The 16,223-nt window shown below is 36.0% G+C and overlaps 1 protein-coding gene across 2 annotated transcripts; it reads right to left on the bottom strand.

Moving 5' to 3' along the window:
* LOC18773301 lies at positions 4,816-12,065 on the bottom strand. 2 transcript variants are annotated; one of them, XM_020566769.1, is made up of 7 exons: positions 11,499-12,065; positions 11,049-11,134; positions 9,769-9,915; positions 9,568-9,676; positions 7,474-7,597; positions 6,080-6,281; positions 4,816-5,312 (listed from the first exon to the last, which is right to left on the bottom strand). In XM_020566769.1, exons 1-7 carry the CDS (start codon positions 11,620-11,622, stop codon positions 5,205-5,207), a joined length of 900 nt encoding a protein of 299 aa, XP_020422358.1. In that variant the 5' UTR covers positions 11,623-12,065; the 3' UTR covers positions 4,816-5,204. The 2 variants fall into 2 exon arrangements, with proteins under 2 accessions (XP_020422358.1, XP_007205563.1); XM_007205501.2 differs by having other exon boundaries at positions 6,080-6,350; positions 11,499-12,062.

The following is a 16,223-nucleotide window of genomic DNA, read 5'->3' as shown; positions in this document are numbered from 1 at the left end:
GGTAGACTTGGGCAATTCCCCTTAGCGGTCGTAGCTGAGAGAGGATGCCACAGGGTGAGGGGAGTGGAAGGGGAGAAAATCTAGGGTGAATCTGAGCGATTAGTTATGGCCAGAGTCGAACACATGAAGGCAGGGAATGGAGGACAGGAGCTAGTTGAAGAGTTGGAGAGTGAGTAGCAGATCATGACCTGACGGAGGGGAAGGCTCAAGATGATCTGGTGGAGTGTGTCTTGCGGGAGAGCGTCCATGGCTAGGCGGTGGAGTATGTCTTGCAGAAGACTAGGATTATATGCTTGGTCAATTTTCTGATGTAGATGAAGACAAAGATGAGCGAATAGGAGGAGGTGATGGGTTGTCGTCGAGGTTGTTGGGCCTTTTTTATTTATTTATTTTTATTTTTTTGACTTAACATTGTTCAATTAGAGTTAAATTAGTGTCTAAGTGTCAACAAATTAGCTAGGGTACAGAGAAATTGGGCCTAAAGGATCTGAACTCTCTCCTACAGCCTCATCAAACTAATTAGATGAAAGATTAAGAGCCAAAGGTCGCATGAAACGAAGAGCCACAAACTTCCAAACATCACAAAGTCCTTCACAATTTAATTAAATAAACTAAATAAAGTTTGTTATGAAGTATTTCAAGATGTCAAATATCAAACACTAAATTTGAATTTGATGGTTTATGTGGAAATTTGGAATAGAATAGGGTTTTATATTCCACCCCACATGTCAACTTAAAATATTATTTTATTACATAATTTTTATTGGTTTATTACTTTCTAGGTAAATTAATTGAAAAGAAATAATAAAATAATGAAATAATATCATAAGACCTAGAATTTTTTGCTCATGGGCTTAAAAGGAGTAGGCCTTCAGAGGAAAGGAAGAAGCATGCTTTGGGCCTAAGAAAAGACTTTTGAGCCCATACGAGTAGCCTAAATGAGGAATGAAGTCGAGGTCTTCAAATCAAGAAAAGGTTTGCCTCACCAAGAGAGCAAACAAAGGGAAGCTTGCTTAGTTAGTACTTACATTTTGAAAGAATTGAGCTCGACCACAAAAGGAGATAGTCTGCTCTTGCATACCAATTATTTGCCTCACTCGAGAGAGCAAATGGCAAAGACCAAAATAATTTTGACCATAGAAGTACTTGCCTCATCGAAAGAGCAACAACGGGAGGCCGAACCAAGGTCAGGGATCCACGTCCAAAGATGTCAGAATCAAGCCAAAGGTTAACTTTTCCACCGTCCATTCTAACCAGTCACAAATAAAGTGTAGAAAAGAAGCTACAAAATCTTATTGGAGGGGAGTTGAAGTGAGGTCAGAATAACTTCCTCAGCCGAAGAAATAAAAATCTATAAATAGAAGGGAGAACGATGAGACAAGGGTTCAACACTAATCAAACAAATCAAGCCCAAGGGCTGCTTGATGCACTCTTTAACCTTTAATCATGTAGTTCAAAATTTTTAATGCTTTTCCTTAGGATTTAGTGTAACTCTCGTTAAAACGAACTCAGCCATTGTTCTATGTTCTTGGGCATTCCCTATTTCGATTGTTCATTCAATATATCAACAAGAAGTTCTTATGATACCCGCAGTTCTTAAGCTATTTCTTAAGCACCATCTAATCCATCCAAATTTCTTAGGATATCTGCATTTCTTAAGCTGTCTTAAACCATTGATCTATCGAGCTCAATGCCACCACCAAGCTACTGAGCTCGGTGACACTATCCAACCACTTGCTCATTCTAAAGACCTTGTGGTTGAGGCTTAGAACCTGATGGTTGAGAATCTGTTCCTATCCCAGCCACAATCGCTCATACCCAATGCCACTCATGACCATTGTACTGGTAAGCCACACACACTCACACCAAGAATAATGTCTTTCTTACCACTTTCGCTCAGCCCAATCAATTATGCTATTCGAATAAAATTGACCTAGTTGGCCGAAAAGGATCATAGGTCAACATAATGTAGTCCTTTTTATTGTACCAAAAAACATATCATAGTTCTATTTCTTGAAGAACAAAAAAGATGAGAGATATGAGATTGAACAAGGAGGATTGTTATTTTTTTTTTGGTAATGTTTGCTAAGCAACGAGATTTCTTCTTTTCTTTTTTTAGTTCAAGTAATTCGGGAAGGAGTTTACATAAATATTCATTGGATACCTGGAGTTTCAAACCTCTGGTCACATGGATAGAGGTAAAAGAGACTTCTTACTTTAGATCTTTTGTTTTGTACAACTAAAATATTAATTAAAAGAACGAGTTAACTTTTATGACGTCGAAGTATCTTTAGAAGCATTTTCTGAACCGTTAATTCTTTCAAAAATGCCAATAGCAGCACGATAAACTTTCCGCATGATGTATGACGTATTTGTTCACGCCTAGCAATGTAACATTGAAGAAACATTTTTAAATTAATAAAAAAATAAAAGTCCAAATTACATCTGCTTTGGGAATTTTGAATATTATAATTATCTTTTGACTAAATTACACTTTGAGTTCATGTAGTTTGTTTGTATTTTCAATTTCATCTCTGTACTTTAAAAAACCACATCTATACCTTATATTTCAATTTAAGTTACATCTTTTTCGAGTGTCGGCAGCAGCAAAAGAGGAGGCAAACCATCCCAATCACAAGGTAATTGATTTCAAAATTCCACTCTATAAATTCACAATTTTCATTTCCTTTTTTTTTTTTCTGATTTAATAGCAATATTGGAGTTTAAATCTCAGGCACATGTAAAGAAATTTGCATCTATTTCAATGTTGGAAGCACTTTATGCAAGCCAAATCGGAATGCGATCAAACGGTGATTACCCTTTCGAATGTGATGACACCTCGTCAAAAAAGAAAATGCGATAAATAAAAAAATCATATTCATTCAGAACATGTTAAATAAAAAGATAAATATGTACAGATTATCTGAATTATAAAAAGATCAAATGAAAACGAAGGAGAAGCTGGATATCAAGTTACATGTTACATGTACAGCAAGAAAATAAATAAAAAGATCCCAAAAAAAAAAAAAGGCAAAGAAAATTCAAGCAGAGAAGAAGCCATTGGAGGCCTCAAGACCAATCTGGCTCTTGGGCTCCATAACCCACTTGACAAACTCCATCTTTTCTTGTCCAATCTTCTTGTGGAGGGAGTGAGCCATAACTGAAACGCAGGAAAACAAGTCAGTCTCCAGCTGATGATCTCCTTCAGCAGATCCAGCCTTCCTTGCATTCTTCACCCTCCTCTCATACTCTTCAGCTACCAAAATTGCAATATCTGCCATCTCTCTCTCTCTCTCTCTTCTGTAACTTGCTTTCAAAGTGGTTTGCTTTCAAAATGGTTTTGCACAGACTGAATTTGATGGAGAAGGTGGTTGTGTTGGGACAAATATTTATAGGGAGATGAGATGCAGAAGCGGCAGTTAAACAGATGAAGGAGTGGATAAGGATTAGAGGTAAGTGGGCTGATATTCCGACACCTTTATTTTATTTTATGTTATTTTATTTTTATAATGGGGGTGGTGGTGTTGATTTGGTGGTTTTGAACATGGCTTTACTGGTTCTTCCCTGGTTTGGTTTCCCGTGGACTCTTTTTATATAATATTTTTGCCATTGGGTTCCCACAGATACCTTTGTTTTGATTGTTTAATGGTAGAGCGCCTGTTGAAATCAAAGCTGAAAGTGGAAGCATCCTCAACTCTCACCTCTGGAGTGCCAACACCTGTCTCATATATTAATTTAATTCATATCATCTACAACCGACTTCGTTACAATTATATATATATATATATATATATATATATATATTATCAATGTCGTTTTTGAAGAAGACAAATATCGCTCAACAAAAACCTAGTTGATTTTGAAAGTGGATTTATTGACCATTTGAGACAGATTAAATCCATTGCACCGAATATTCGGTGGATTTAAAAAGCGTTGATTGAAAAATAATCCCAACCATTGAAAGATAAAACAAGCCTAAACCATAGGTTAAGGAAACCACACCTCTTTCACCAAAAAGAAGGAAACCACACCTCAAACCTTCCTTTGTCGGTCTTTGATTCTTCTCTTTTCCATTTCCCTCTTTGGTCAATCTGCTTTGTATTTTTCTTTCGGCCTGCTTTCTAGTTTTCAGTCTTTTCCTAGAGGTTACGGTAAGTTATCTGTGTTAGGCTGTTCAGTTATTTAGGCGATGTGTCTTTAGTACTCAAATGTGTGGCTTAATTATAGCGATGTGTCTTTAGTACTTAAATGTATGGCTTAATTGTAACAATGGGCTCGGAATTGTATTTTGGTCTTCGAATTCAAATATTAGCTCATGTAGTGCTCAAATTAAGTCTCACATTGCACGGTTAGTGACAAAGGGGTTTGTGTATTCGAATTCAAATATTAGCTCATGTAGTGCTCAAATTAAGTCTCACATTGCACGGTTAGTGACAAAGGGGTTTGTGTAAGTTTTTCGTGAGTTTTTGTAAGGGTTTGTAGGGTTTCGAAGATCGATTTAAAATCACCCCAAAGTTTAGGGTGTTTAATGTACTTAATCCTTTTTTTCTCTCGACCGTTATGCACCATATACCATCTGTTAGACTAAATCCTGATAATAATTAAACGAATAAAAAAGATTATATTGAAGCACATATAAAGATCAACCTTATCTCTGCCCCCTCATTTGTTTGATTAGAGAAATCATACTTGGTTGAATATATCTACGGAGGGCACTGCTTCATCATACTGTCATACAATAGCTATACACATCAGATTTCTTATTGATGTTGCTTGCCACCCAAAAAAACAAAAACAAAAAACCAAACACAAAGATAGCAGAAACGGTGTTGTGTTTACTACCGGGGGAAAATTCAGTCATTCCCCAAACTAAGAAATGCAAAAAGTTCTTTAGTAGCAATTTATGGATTGAAAGCATCATTGATATACATGTTAGTTATTTGATATATCCTATCCTTGATTTCTTACACTGATAGAGAGGGAGAGAGAGGCAACACTTTTCACAAATTCACGTACAAAATTTTACAAATATAACTCAACCAGGAAGAAATGACTTTGGGATATTTCCAGAAACCATATACTCATTTTAGATTAAAGCGAATGAGACTCAGAAGCCCATAGCAAAGACTGACCCCACCAAATAGAAAGGCAGTCCATCTCAATATCATGTTATTTTGGTGAATAATAAGAATACCCCTTCAAATCTATAGCAGGCCAAGCGTTTTCAGCTGCTGAATATGCTCAGGTGGGAGAGGTGGTGGAGACCAATCAGATCCAGTCATCTCACCATCAACATCCTCGACAACATATTCCTACGAGTAAATAAATTTTCAAATAAATATCTGGTAACATATGCAGTAATGACAAGATCCAGAAGCGTTAAAACATCCAGAAATGATAAATTGTTGATCTAGTGTATGCAAAAATCTGTTTAGCCATTCAGTACGGACTTGAGTAAACCAACTAATTCGTCGAAAACAACTCGCAGATCAAGCTAAGTAGAGGGCATAAGATCCCAAAGTTAAATGTTTCTTGTTCCGTAAATGGGACAAGAAGACATGATTAACATCTTATCATACAATGGAGGGACCTTGGAAACGCATCTTAATCCAATGGAGGGAACAAGAAGACAAAATGTTTTCTTTTTGTGGCCATATTGGCCACCACTGTATTTTATTGTTAAAAGCAATAAAATTTTGTTTCTTTTTCAAAAAACAAAAAAGAAAAAAAATGCATGTCAGTTGGTAAAGAAAGGACAGCCTCATAAAAGCAGGTAGATTCAAAGTTTAGTCATCCTTCGCCTTAGAGAATATATCTTTAACTAAACTATTTCTCATCAATCACATGTTTGATCATGTATGCTTAGTCTGCAAGAGGTGTCCCCTCTACTGAATTTGGCTAGAATTTAGGCCCTAGTAGTTAGGACAAAACTTTGTTCAGTTGTTGAGCTTCACTTGTTGACTTAGTGCTCGATAAAATGGTAATTTATAGTGTTGCAGTGTGCAGACAATATAAAGCATGGCAAAAAAATATTTAATTAAAAATAATAAAAAAATGATAGAAGATGTCCCTAACTCACTTTTGTCAGCATCCTTTTTGCAAGTATATGGTAATGCCGCTGCCAAATCCGTTGTCCAACCATTGTAGCTACCAGCACACTGTAGAATATGCCAATCACTGTAAAAAGTCCCAGCACAATCAAAGCCATTATAAATAGTATTGGCAGCCCTGCTTCACCAGCACCTCCCAAGCAACCACATTCACCTGCCATACTTGCACAGCTACCCCAGCACGTGGTACAGTCAGTCCACATACAAAGTGTGCCTGGTAAATGACAGTCTGCGCATACACTGCGGGAATTGTGTAAAAATGAATGACCTTGTAAACATTGATTTCAATTAATACACCCTAATTGTCATACGAACCAATGAATGGACATTATCTCCTGCTAAGCAGATAAATGGAGCGAATAGATGTAGCACAAACTATTAAGTATTTGGGTTGTGGTAGATAATACAACATCCAACTCTTCAGGCAGTTAACCAAAAAAACAAAACAAAGAAACAAACACAAGACTTAAGTTCATGTCATCAGGTGTCAATTCACATTTCCAAACTTCCAGAGAGTTCATATTAATAATAATATAGTATTGAGTAGTAATTAAATATTTAACGCATCATGTTGTGCATGAACCAAACTCACCTCCACAATAAGATTTTGAGCACAAAGGAAGAAAGTTGGAAAATGTAATTAATTAAAAAAGTAAATACCTAATACAACATTTGAATCATGATGATTACAAGTAGAAAGTTTGGTTTATGATAATATGTATGAACCCTATCTGCAGTAAATAGCAAGCCAACAAAAAGTGGTAGTAACATGATTTTTGATGAAAAATATGCAAAATAACCATATTAGTATACCGTAGGATATGTCAGGAAAACACATTTCCTGATCTGCCAATGAGGCTGTTAAATGATAAAAGGTATCAGATATGCGTTTGGTCTTAAGAAGGCTGGTTTTAATAATGCGTGATTGCCCTTCTCTGACCCTTACTGCCCAACCTGAAAGCGGACAGCTAATGAGGTCCACTTATTGAACAGGGTTCTATGGTTCGAAAATTGTCAAAATAAAATTTAATAAGCTTGACAAAAATAAATAACAAAAAATGTCACAAAATAACACTGTGCTAAATGGACATTCGTGCAAATCAGAACCTATCAAAATTGTTTTGGCCTCTCAAAGATAAAGGTTGTTGAAAAAAATTTATTCCAAGAGTGCCTTTGGTTTTAATTTGGTGCTATCAATCTATAGATCTATATCGTAGAAACACTCCCTTGTAAATATACAGGATTAATTAATCCATTCCATTTAGAGGTGATAATATGATGATAATGATGATCAGGTAAACAGTCAGAAGAATCAAATCATGTGTAGCAACTGGGTCAAAGATTTCCAAATGTAGACTTATACCCAGGCTGACAGCAACATAGGCATAATTCTCGACAAGGCTGAGCCAAATCATTGCGCACTCTTCGGTCATAACAAGTAATGAAGCACCCAGACAACCCAAGCAAAGCGAAAAACAACAGAGCTCCTGTATTCAACAATAGAAGTACGTAAATTACCAAAAATGAAAAAGCAAAGAGGTGTTACTGCAGAGAACAAAGGAGCAAGAATGTGCCCTAACATTAGAGTAAATTTATATTACAAAGTTTTAATCAACTAATTCCCAAGCAAAAAAACTAAAAATTTATAACAAGCAGCTACAGCCAAGATTTCATCATTGTCAAAGGAAACATAAATTTTCTTGATTTTCAACCATAAGAAATAAAAAGATCTCCACCAGCAACCACTTAAAACAAGGTACTACTTGTACGCAAAGGTAGCAATGACACTCCACCCAAAGAAACTTCCACTACACGAAGACGAGTTTCCACAAGGAATGGAGAAACAGAGTAAAATGTAGAAATAATATACATAACGCATACAACAAGTTGTAAGAGATAAATAAAAATCATTAAAGAAAAATTTATCTAATTATACATAATTGTAACTATCTTCAAAATGTGGTTATTTTGTGCAAAATAATAAAGTGCCAATGTGATTATCTAACAACATGGTGTTCATCATGATCTTCAATAACAAATCTGTAACCCAGTCACACTAATGAATAAATCTACTTTCTCTTCAGTTTGCTCCTTCCTCCACTCGGTACACCATGCAGGTCACCTCCCTCTCTGATTTTTGACCGTTTTATTCTTGGGGGTAAAGGATTATCTGGTTTCAACATGGCTACAGAAAGTAGTACTAGACTGTATTTCCACATCCTTATTATATATTTCCTAAACTTTGACCGTCGTAAACTGATTCTTTAATTTCAGAAAGGTGACAAACACAAAATTTATACAGTCGACCATGATAAGATCATGACTTTGGCAAAACCACCTTATCAGAATTCTGAAAACATGAAAGCGAGTGAAACAAACCCATGTGTTCGCTTGGGAACTAAAAATATTCACCACTTCCTCACATAAATGGCAATTCTTTCAATCAGCATCCTTCAACACATAAAAACATTAAGTTCCAAAGAATCCAGCTGGTCAATTTTTAAAAGTCATATCCAGTCTCCATTTTTCCACCTCTATTTTACTGATCAATTAGACATCTTAAAATGTAGTGATCTTATTTCCAAACTTATCTAATATGGCCAGGCCTTGATCAGTGTTTAAATACCCAAACAGGACCCACTGATTCTATGGCCCTCACTGGTCTAATATTGGTAGCAATACCGTAGTGGGCCATGAGGTCCAAAAGTTCTTATAAAAATTGAACCACGACCTCGCTAACAGGTATGTTAGAACCCAGGACCACTTAAGTGGTAGCAATACAGAGGTCCCTGCCATGGCAATTAAGGATAGAGTTGGAAAAAAAAAAAAAAATGATACATTTTTACCCTCCTGAAAACATGATGTAAGGATACATACATGCATATACAGACCAATATATATTCTTTATTCTTCTTATTATTTCTCTTTTCTAACTTGCTTACTTGCTTACTGAGTTTTTTTTTTCTTTCCCTTTTCTCTTTTACTGTGTTTGGATGCATATTCTCATTCACATGCTGATTCAATAGAATGTTACTAAATCTTCATGTTTTTTATTTTTGACTACGTCATTTTCAATTTAATTTTTAATTTAAAATTAAATAAAGACATGAAAATGAACCAAAGATGTTTTAAAAGTGTAAAATAAGTGTATTAATGCAATCAAATCAAATCTAAATATCTAACAGTATCTTAGAAGTGTGATCTTCCTCGTTTTTCTTTTGCTGGACAATCTGACGAACATAAGAATCTCAAAAACCTTTATCACAATCACAGAGATAAAGTTCTGAGCAGACATCGGTCACCAAACAGAGGGAATTCGGGCTAAGATGCCATGCATATAATACCACAACAAATATATGGTAACCAACACGGGCAAAAAGACACATACACGTATAACAACATTGAATACTATTTATTTTTCTAGTACAAGCATTCACATAAGAACTTGAATTTTTACCAGATATATAGTAGAAACTAAGCTCACTGTCAAAGCCCCATGCAAGACGAAGCCAGAATTGCTGGAAACCATCTATTAGATACACCAAATATGCCAATGAAGCAATCACCTGCATAAATGAATAGAAATGTTTCAAAATGCACATCCAATTCCAGCTATCAAAGTGAAGAAAGCAACTAAAGTAAATTACTAATGACCTACAAGCTGAACGGCCAGAAATATAAAAATAATGTCTCTAGTGACAAAGAATCGGAATTTCAAGGTTCGCCATTTTCTATCAGCAATAACATGAACTCTCAAATGGTAAGGAGCCTTGCAGGTTGTGCAATGAGCAAATGCAAACCCTTCCTGAAAAAATTAAACCAAGATAGTCAGATACAGATGGGAAACCACTAACGAGCAGCAAAACCTGAACATGTGTATATATGCTGTTAGTTTGTCTTAATCAGCTAAATCCTACACCTGATTCAAAGACCATTAAAAGCCCACTTCTGAGTTCTCCAAAGATGATCTTACTGCAACACACTAAAAGTCTAAAACTTAGTGAATTAGTCGTGCAACAAGGAAAGAAAAACTAATTTGCTACCTGTTCCTACACCTGCGAGACACACTGTTGTAAATATCCTCTTAACACAACAGGAGATAAACGAATCATGACATTGCAACCTATCAATATGTCGATTCCATTTCATTATGCTAGAGACATTGGTGTTGAAGGAACTTCACTTCAATAAACTTCATTTCATATTTTAACTGCAACAAGCACATTTTAATGTGCATAAATGACACATCATTCTAGATTCCAAATAGCAACTATGTGCATTCTGATTTTTTATAATTTATAAAGTAAATCTTTTTCTTTCTTTCTTTTTGTAAAAGAAACAAATGCGTAGACACGATTCTCTGTGTCTCTCTCAATAAATTCAAATTACACCCATGCTATAAGTTCAAACATAAGGACAGCACCTTAGAATCAAAGGGATAGTTAGGGCTCGTTTGGGAGTGATTCTGGATAGGCCAAAAAGCACTTATATGGAGAATCACTTCTCCATATAATAACTTGAAGTGATTTTAAGTGATTTTATGGAGAAGCACGTGGGAGATGCTTCTTCCCAAAAGTGATTATGGTATCCAAAATCACTCCCAAACGAGCCCTTAGATGACAGCAAACACAGGATCTCAGAATCACTCTCTCTCTCAATAAATTCAAATTACACCAATACTAGAAGTTCAAAGACAAGGACAGTGTCCCAGAATCAAAAGGGATAGTTAGATGACAGCTAAAAGTGGGTTTTAGTGAATTCCAGAACATGCTCATACACCACGGCTTTGTTTAGTAATAAAAGCAAGAAGCAATCAGAAACGATATAGTAGATGGATGGGATCACTAAGCTTGCATGCCAAACTATAATAGTATAATATGGGGTTACATTACTAATTTTGGAAAAGAAAAAGAAGCAAAATATAGATGGCAACCAAACCTTTACAGCTCTCCAATGATCCAAACATTCCCGGTGAACATACTTTGAAGTCCCTTTGCATTTGCAAGGAGCAATGAAGTCCCTACCTGAGTGGAAATAGAAAGCAAAAAACCCACTGATAAGCTACATTACTTTACTCACCACTTAGCATTTAAAAGGAACAAAAAAAGTACAGCTTTACACTTTTACCCTAAAATTAACAATAAATTTTAACTATGTAAATGAACCATCACTCTGAAAAGAGTTCTGTAACATTGCCATTTGCAAGACTAATTGGTTAGTTGACTTGAAAAGAGAAATGACAATTTTCCAAATCCAAGCCAACAGAAATACATGAACTCAAATTTACAAATTCGACACTCCTCCTTAATCTTTTTATCAGACACCAAACACCCAATTGAGCGAATTGTCAAAACCTAATAAAACAGAAGTAAATTGGACAAGACATACCATCACTTTCAAGGCAAATTCGGCATTGGATTTGTTCACCAGGGCCCGCTTCCAGGTCGATCTCGCTGGGCTCGGCGACCGGCGCCGGAGCGATGAGAGGCGAAGCGTCTGAGTGATCCACCATTGAATTACGAGCGAGTGAACCAAACAGTGAAATTGCTCAAGGGTTTATATTTAGACTGATTGCATTAAGCAAAAAACCTAATTCCCCCAATTCTACCTCTGTTACTCGTCTGTTGAATGGTCTTATGACAACTGGGGGAAACAAAAAGAAAAGAGCAGAAGCAAAAAGTCTCTGTCTGTCAATGGTGGTCCTAGTTTGGTGCGCTTCCTAAAAATGATTTCTTCTTCTTCTTTAATTTTTTATTTTTTTATTTTTAAGGAGGGTTCATCATTTGGTCCGCGGTGCACTCGGGTCAAAGTGAGTAGTCCGAAGCTCGATAGGCCAAAATCTGACTCAACCCCATTTTAAAATTGGGTTGGATTTGAGCTTACAATTTGAGACTCTCGGCCCACCTGCCTATGCCCTTTTTTTTGAAAGTTTTAATTGATGCAATCCTAAACCTCATTTTATACTTAATTAAAATAATGTAATATGCAAGGTCTTGGGTTTGAGTTCTAGCATCCGTGTTATGTGTGTGAGTTTAATATGCTATCGCCCCTTTCAATAGGAAAGGTCCTTAAAAAAAAATGTAATATGTATAATAAACTAATAAATTTCTTATTTTGTTTACGCATGTTATAAATTAAGTTAATTTTGTAACAAATAAGCAATATATACACTATATCTTTTAGTGCCCCTTTTTTGTCAAGTTCAACTTTAATGGTTCAATAAAGAATTTGAAAGCTTATTTTGGTTTTATTAATTCTAATGGCACAAATTGCTTTAATTTTCATGATGTCAATCCTAGTTTGGGATAGAAGTAACACATTTTCATAAGATTCATTTTTAGGTATAATATTTTTAAAATATATTGGCTATTGCTTGGTCTAGGTTTAGTAAAAGAATTTGGTGTATATATATATTTTTTAAAGTTATGTAGTAATCTTTACTGTTGTTTAAGAGAAGACTCTTTATCCATCAATTTTGACAAAAAAAAGGTGTTTAAAAAAAAAGATTTAAAAGATTTAGGAAAAAAAAATTAAATAGCCCAACCCGTTTAGGTCCATGGTGGCGCCCATTAGGCATGTCCAAGCCCGACTCGATGGGCTGGCCCAGGCCAAGCCCTTAGAAACCTCATCCCGACTTGAAGAAAAAAAACCCTTAAAGCTCGACCCGAACCTAAAATTTTCAATTTGGGCACAATGACAAACCCCAAGACCATGGCTCTGTACGATATAAATTGTGATAAATACCAAAATGGTCCATTTGTTTACTCAGTTCGTCAATTAACTTTAAGTATAGGTGCGATTTAGTTTGGATCGCTACACTCTCGAATTGTATTACTGTTGTTATGCCATGATCCATATTTGGTGACTAGGATTGGATTGGATAACTTACTATATTTAAGACATGTTGAGTGAGGACATGAAGAAATGTTGTCCAAGTTGAAGATAGAAGAAGGATCACCCATGAAGGAATCTTATCCCATGCAATCCACTCAAATAATAGGATAACAACACTTTATAAGTTATCCCTTCTAATCCCCTCAAAATGAAAATTCCTTAACATCTACCTGCATTTCCTCTTCCAACATAGCTTAAATTTGGTGAATTATCCAATCCAATCCAATACTAATCATGAAACCTTACATATTGCAAATTGTGAAACGATATAAATAAATGGGTTTGCTTCGGCCCAATTTAATTCCCTCTCATTTTAGTAAGGACAGATTGGTCCTTCTGCTCCCTAGTAGCCCCAATTGGCATGCTCTGGGCTATGAAGTGAATTTATGGTTCCACAATGTAGTGCCCTTTTTTTTTTTTTGTAAGAAAGGAAGTCAAATTGATGTTATCTATGATAAGAGCGTGCAAATGAGTTGCTGGTGTCTAGTCTGATGATCAATGGTCTAGGTTGGACATCGATTTTCAAAGATAAATGTGGAAGGTTTTTGAGTGTGTTAGTGTGTGACTGCTTTGCATGGCGTGGAGAAGAAGAAATAGTTGGGTAGTGGGAACAATTTTGGCATTGTGGGTGTGTAATTTTGGGTGTGGGTTTAGGATAACCATACAAAGGTATGGAAACTAAACAAAGAAAGATCCCTAAACAATAAAAAAAAGATCAACAAGCCACCTTCGAGAAACTACCTTTAGTGCAATGCAGTGCAAGGCAATGCAGGCACGTGAAAATTCATCTTGGTAGACATATGAATTAAATAAATGAGTCCAATTAAGCAAGAAAACATGTTCCAAGTTAATTATGTAGAGTTATGGGGAAGACTGACTAAGCATAAAGCAAGTGAAAAGACCATCAATCATGCACAATATCCCTCCCTTCTCATTATGTATACACAAGTTCAATAAATTCCTTATCGAAAGAATATGAAAACTTATTGAAGCTAAAATACATAAACAACACATTTAAAGAAAGCATAAATAAGCATAGAAAGAGCAAGAGCAACATTGGTGAGTAAATAGATACCTCATCTAGTGAACTTTGACCTATGGCAAGTAAATAAATACCTAAATTTTTCAATAGTATAAACCACAGCTGGTACAAGTTATAATCTTGCTACGTACAACTCTATATGTGCATATACATACAAAGATACACAAGAATATACATTTTAGGTAGAATTCATGTTTGATTATAGAAATAAAATAATCATATGATAAGTCTTATACCAGTCTATTCCATTTTGAGTTAGTATGCATGCATGTAGTTTCCCTTGCTTGTCACATTAAGCCTCTACTTCTGGCACCTTTCTCCTCTTCTTACTTGGTTCATCTTCCTATATATTCTCCAGTGCAGTTGTACCATCCCCTTGTCAATCCCAAATTGTAACTTGTGTTTAAAAAGAAAAACAAATATCAAGTAGACTTACGTGTCCCAGGTGCATGTTATGAGTAGGGTGGTGGAGCTCAACCTCATTTCATAGGTATAATTACAAGAATCGATGGAGATGGGGATGGTGTTCTAGCCAACAATCTCATCACCAAAGGCATTTTTGGTAAAATATAACGGCCTCATAGATCTAGACACTAGATACACATAGCTTCCTTATATCCATAATAGAGATTTGGAATAATCTAAAAATAGAAAAGATTATTTTGGAAAAATATACAGTAGAGAGAATTGGAAAATGGACTATTTTGGAAACATGTGAGTGTTTATTTAGAGGAGATTTGAACTGTAATTGAATTAAGGGTGGCATATTTGAAATCTTTTATAATTGAATTAAGGGGGTGGGAGGTTTGAATTGTGTTTGAAATTGAATTAAGGGGTGTCTCGTGGGTGTCATTAAGGTTTCTCTTTCTCAACTTGCCTAATGTGATTAGACCAATTGACCATAATACACTTGAGCCTTTCCTCTCAAGGGGATGGTTCCGTATACCGTGTGTCTCCTCCAATGAGTAACCTAGTTGACTTCTATTGGTTGAGGTTGGTCCTTTCGTTTGTAGCTTTCCCCTTTTTGTAGGTTCTTTCTCCTATACCCAAATGGTAGTTTTTTATGGCTCTAACTTTTTGGTACATTTCCCTCATTTTCTGCTAGTCCTTATTAGCTCCTTTTCTCCTTTACGTTTCTCTATCCCTCGGGTCCCTTTGTCTTGTTACCTTATCTCTTTCCCTTGATATCCTAGTCATGTGTGGTCTTCACCATGAGCTCTGCTGATTCTCTTACCTTTCAGCTTGATGACTCTTTGAGACTTAATAAGGCATGTTCAAATGTTGTGTTGGTGGGAGCAATTATTGCATATGTTACTCCTAATATTGGGAGTATAAAGGTGTATTTACGTCTACATAAGCTCAATTTAGAAGTCTTATGATAGCACACTATAAGAAGAATCTCTTCACTATCACTACATCTAATGAGGGTGGTCTTTAGAGTATCATGAACTATTGCTTCAATGTGGTGGTCTGGTCTTCAAACCTCACGATTGAGGAAGTCCAAGACCATTTGGTACCCTATTGGGTTCAAGTTTCAACTCTTACTCTTGAAAAGATGAACTTGGCAAATGCAAAGATGATTGGGACAAGATTAGGAAGGTTATTGATGTGGAAGATCACATGACTTGCAAGGCTATCCTGAGGGGATATCTCAGAGTGAAGGTTGTCATTGATTCCCTCAAGCCTTTTCCGACGCAGTTCTAGCTTCCAATATTTTTTTACCAATCCGTCTGGGTGGAATATTTTTACGAGGGACTTATTGACTTATGCTACATATGTGGAAAATTAGGCCATTGGGAATGAAGAAACAACATTCTCTCCCCCATCTCAATTGGGAAGTGAATGGCAGCCAAGAGTTAGCCGATGTTATCCTTCGGCTTCCTGTTTCTGATATGAGGTTCCAATTGACTCATTCATACAAGACAAACATGCAATTTCTTCTCATGTCATTTAAACAACGTTGGAGCTTGACTAGTCTCTATCCTCGATAGAAACTCTGAATTTGACATCCTTGCAAGGTCCAGCGATCCTTCTCTAATATGCTCCTCTAGATTGTCTGTTTCGTGCTTGGCTCGAGAAAGGTATTTATCCACCAGGTTTCCCAGTGCTAATAGATGAGGCCCAACTTTGCCTCTACTAGGCCCATACTCTATTTTGTGTTTCTAGGGCTCGTTTGG

The sequence above is a fragment of the Prunus persica genome, chromosome G6 (assembly GCF_000346465.2).
Source record: "Prunus persica cultivar Lovell chromosome G6, Prunus_persica_NCBIv2, whole genome shotgun sequence".
Lineage (NCBI taxonomy): Eukaryota > Viridiplantae > Streptophyta > Magnoliopsida > Rosales > Rosaceae > Prunus > Prunus persica.
Note: the sequence above shows the minus strand (reverse complement) of the source record. Positions and strands in the feature narration are given on the sequence as shown.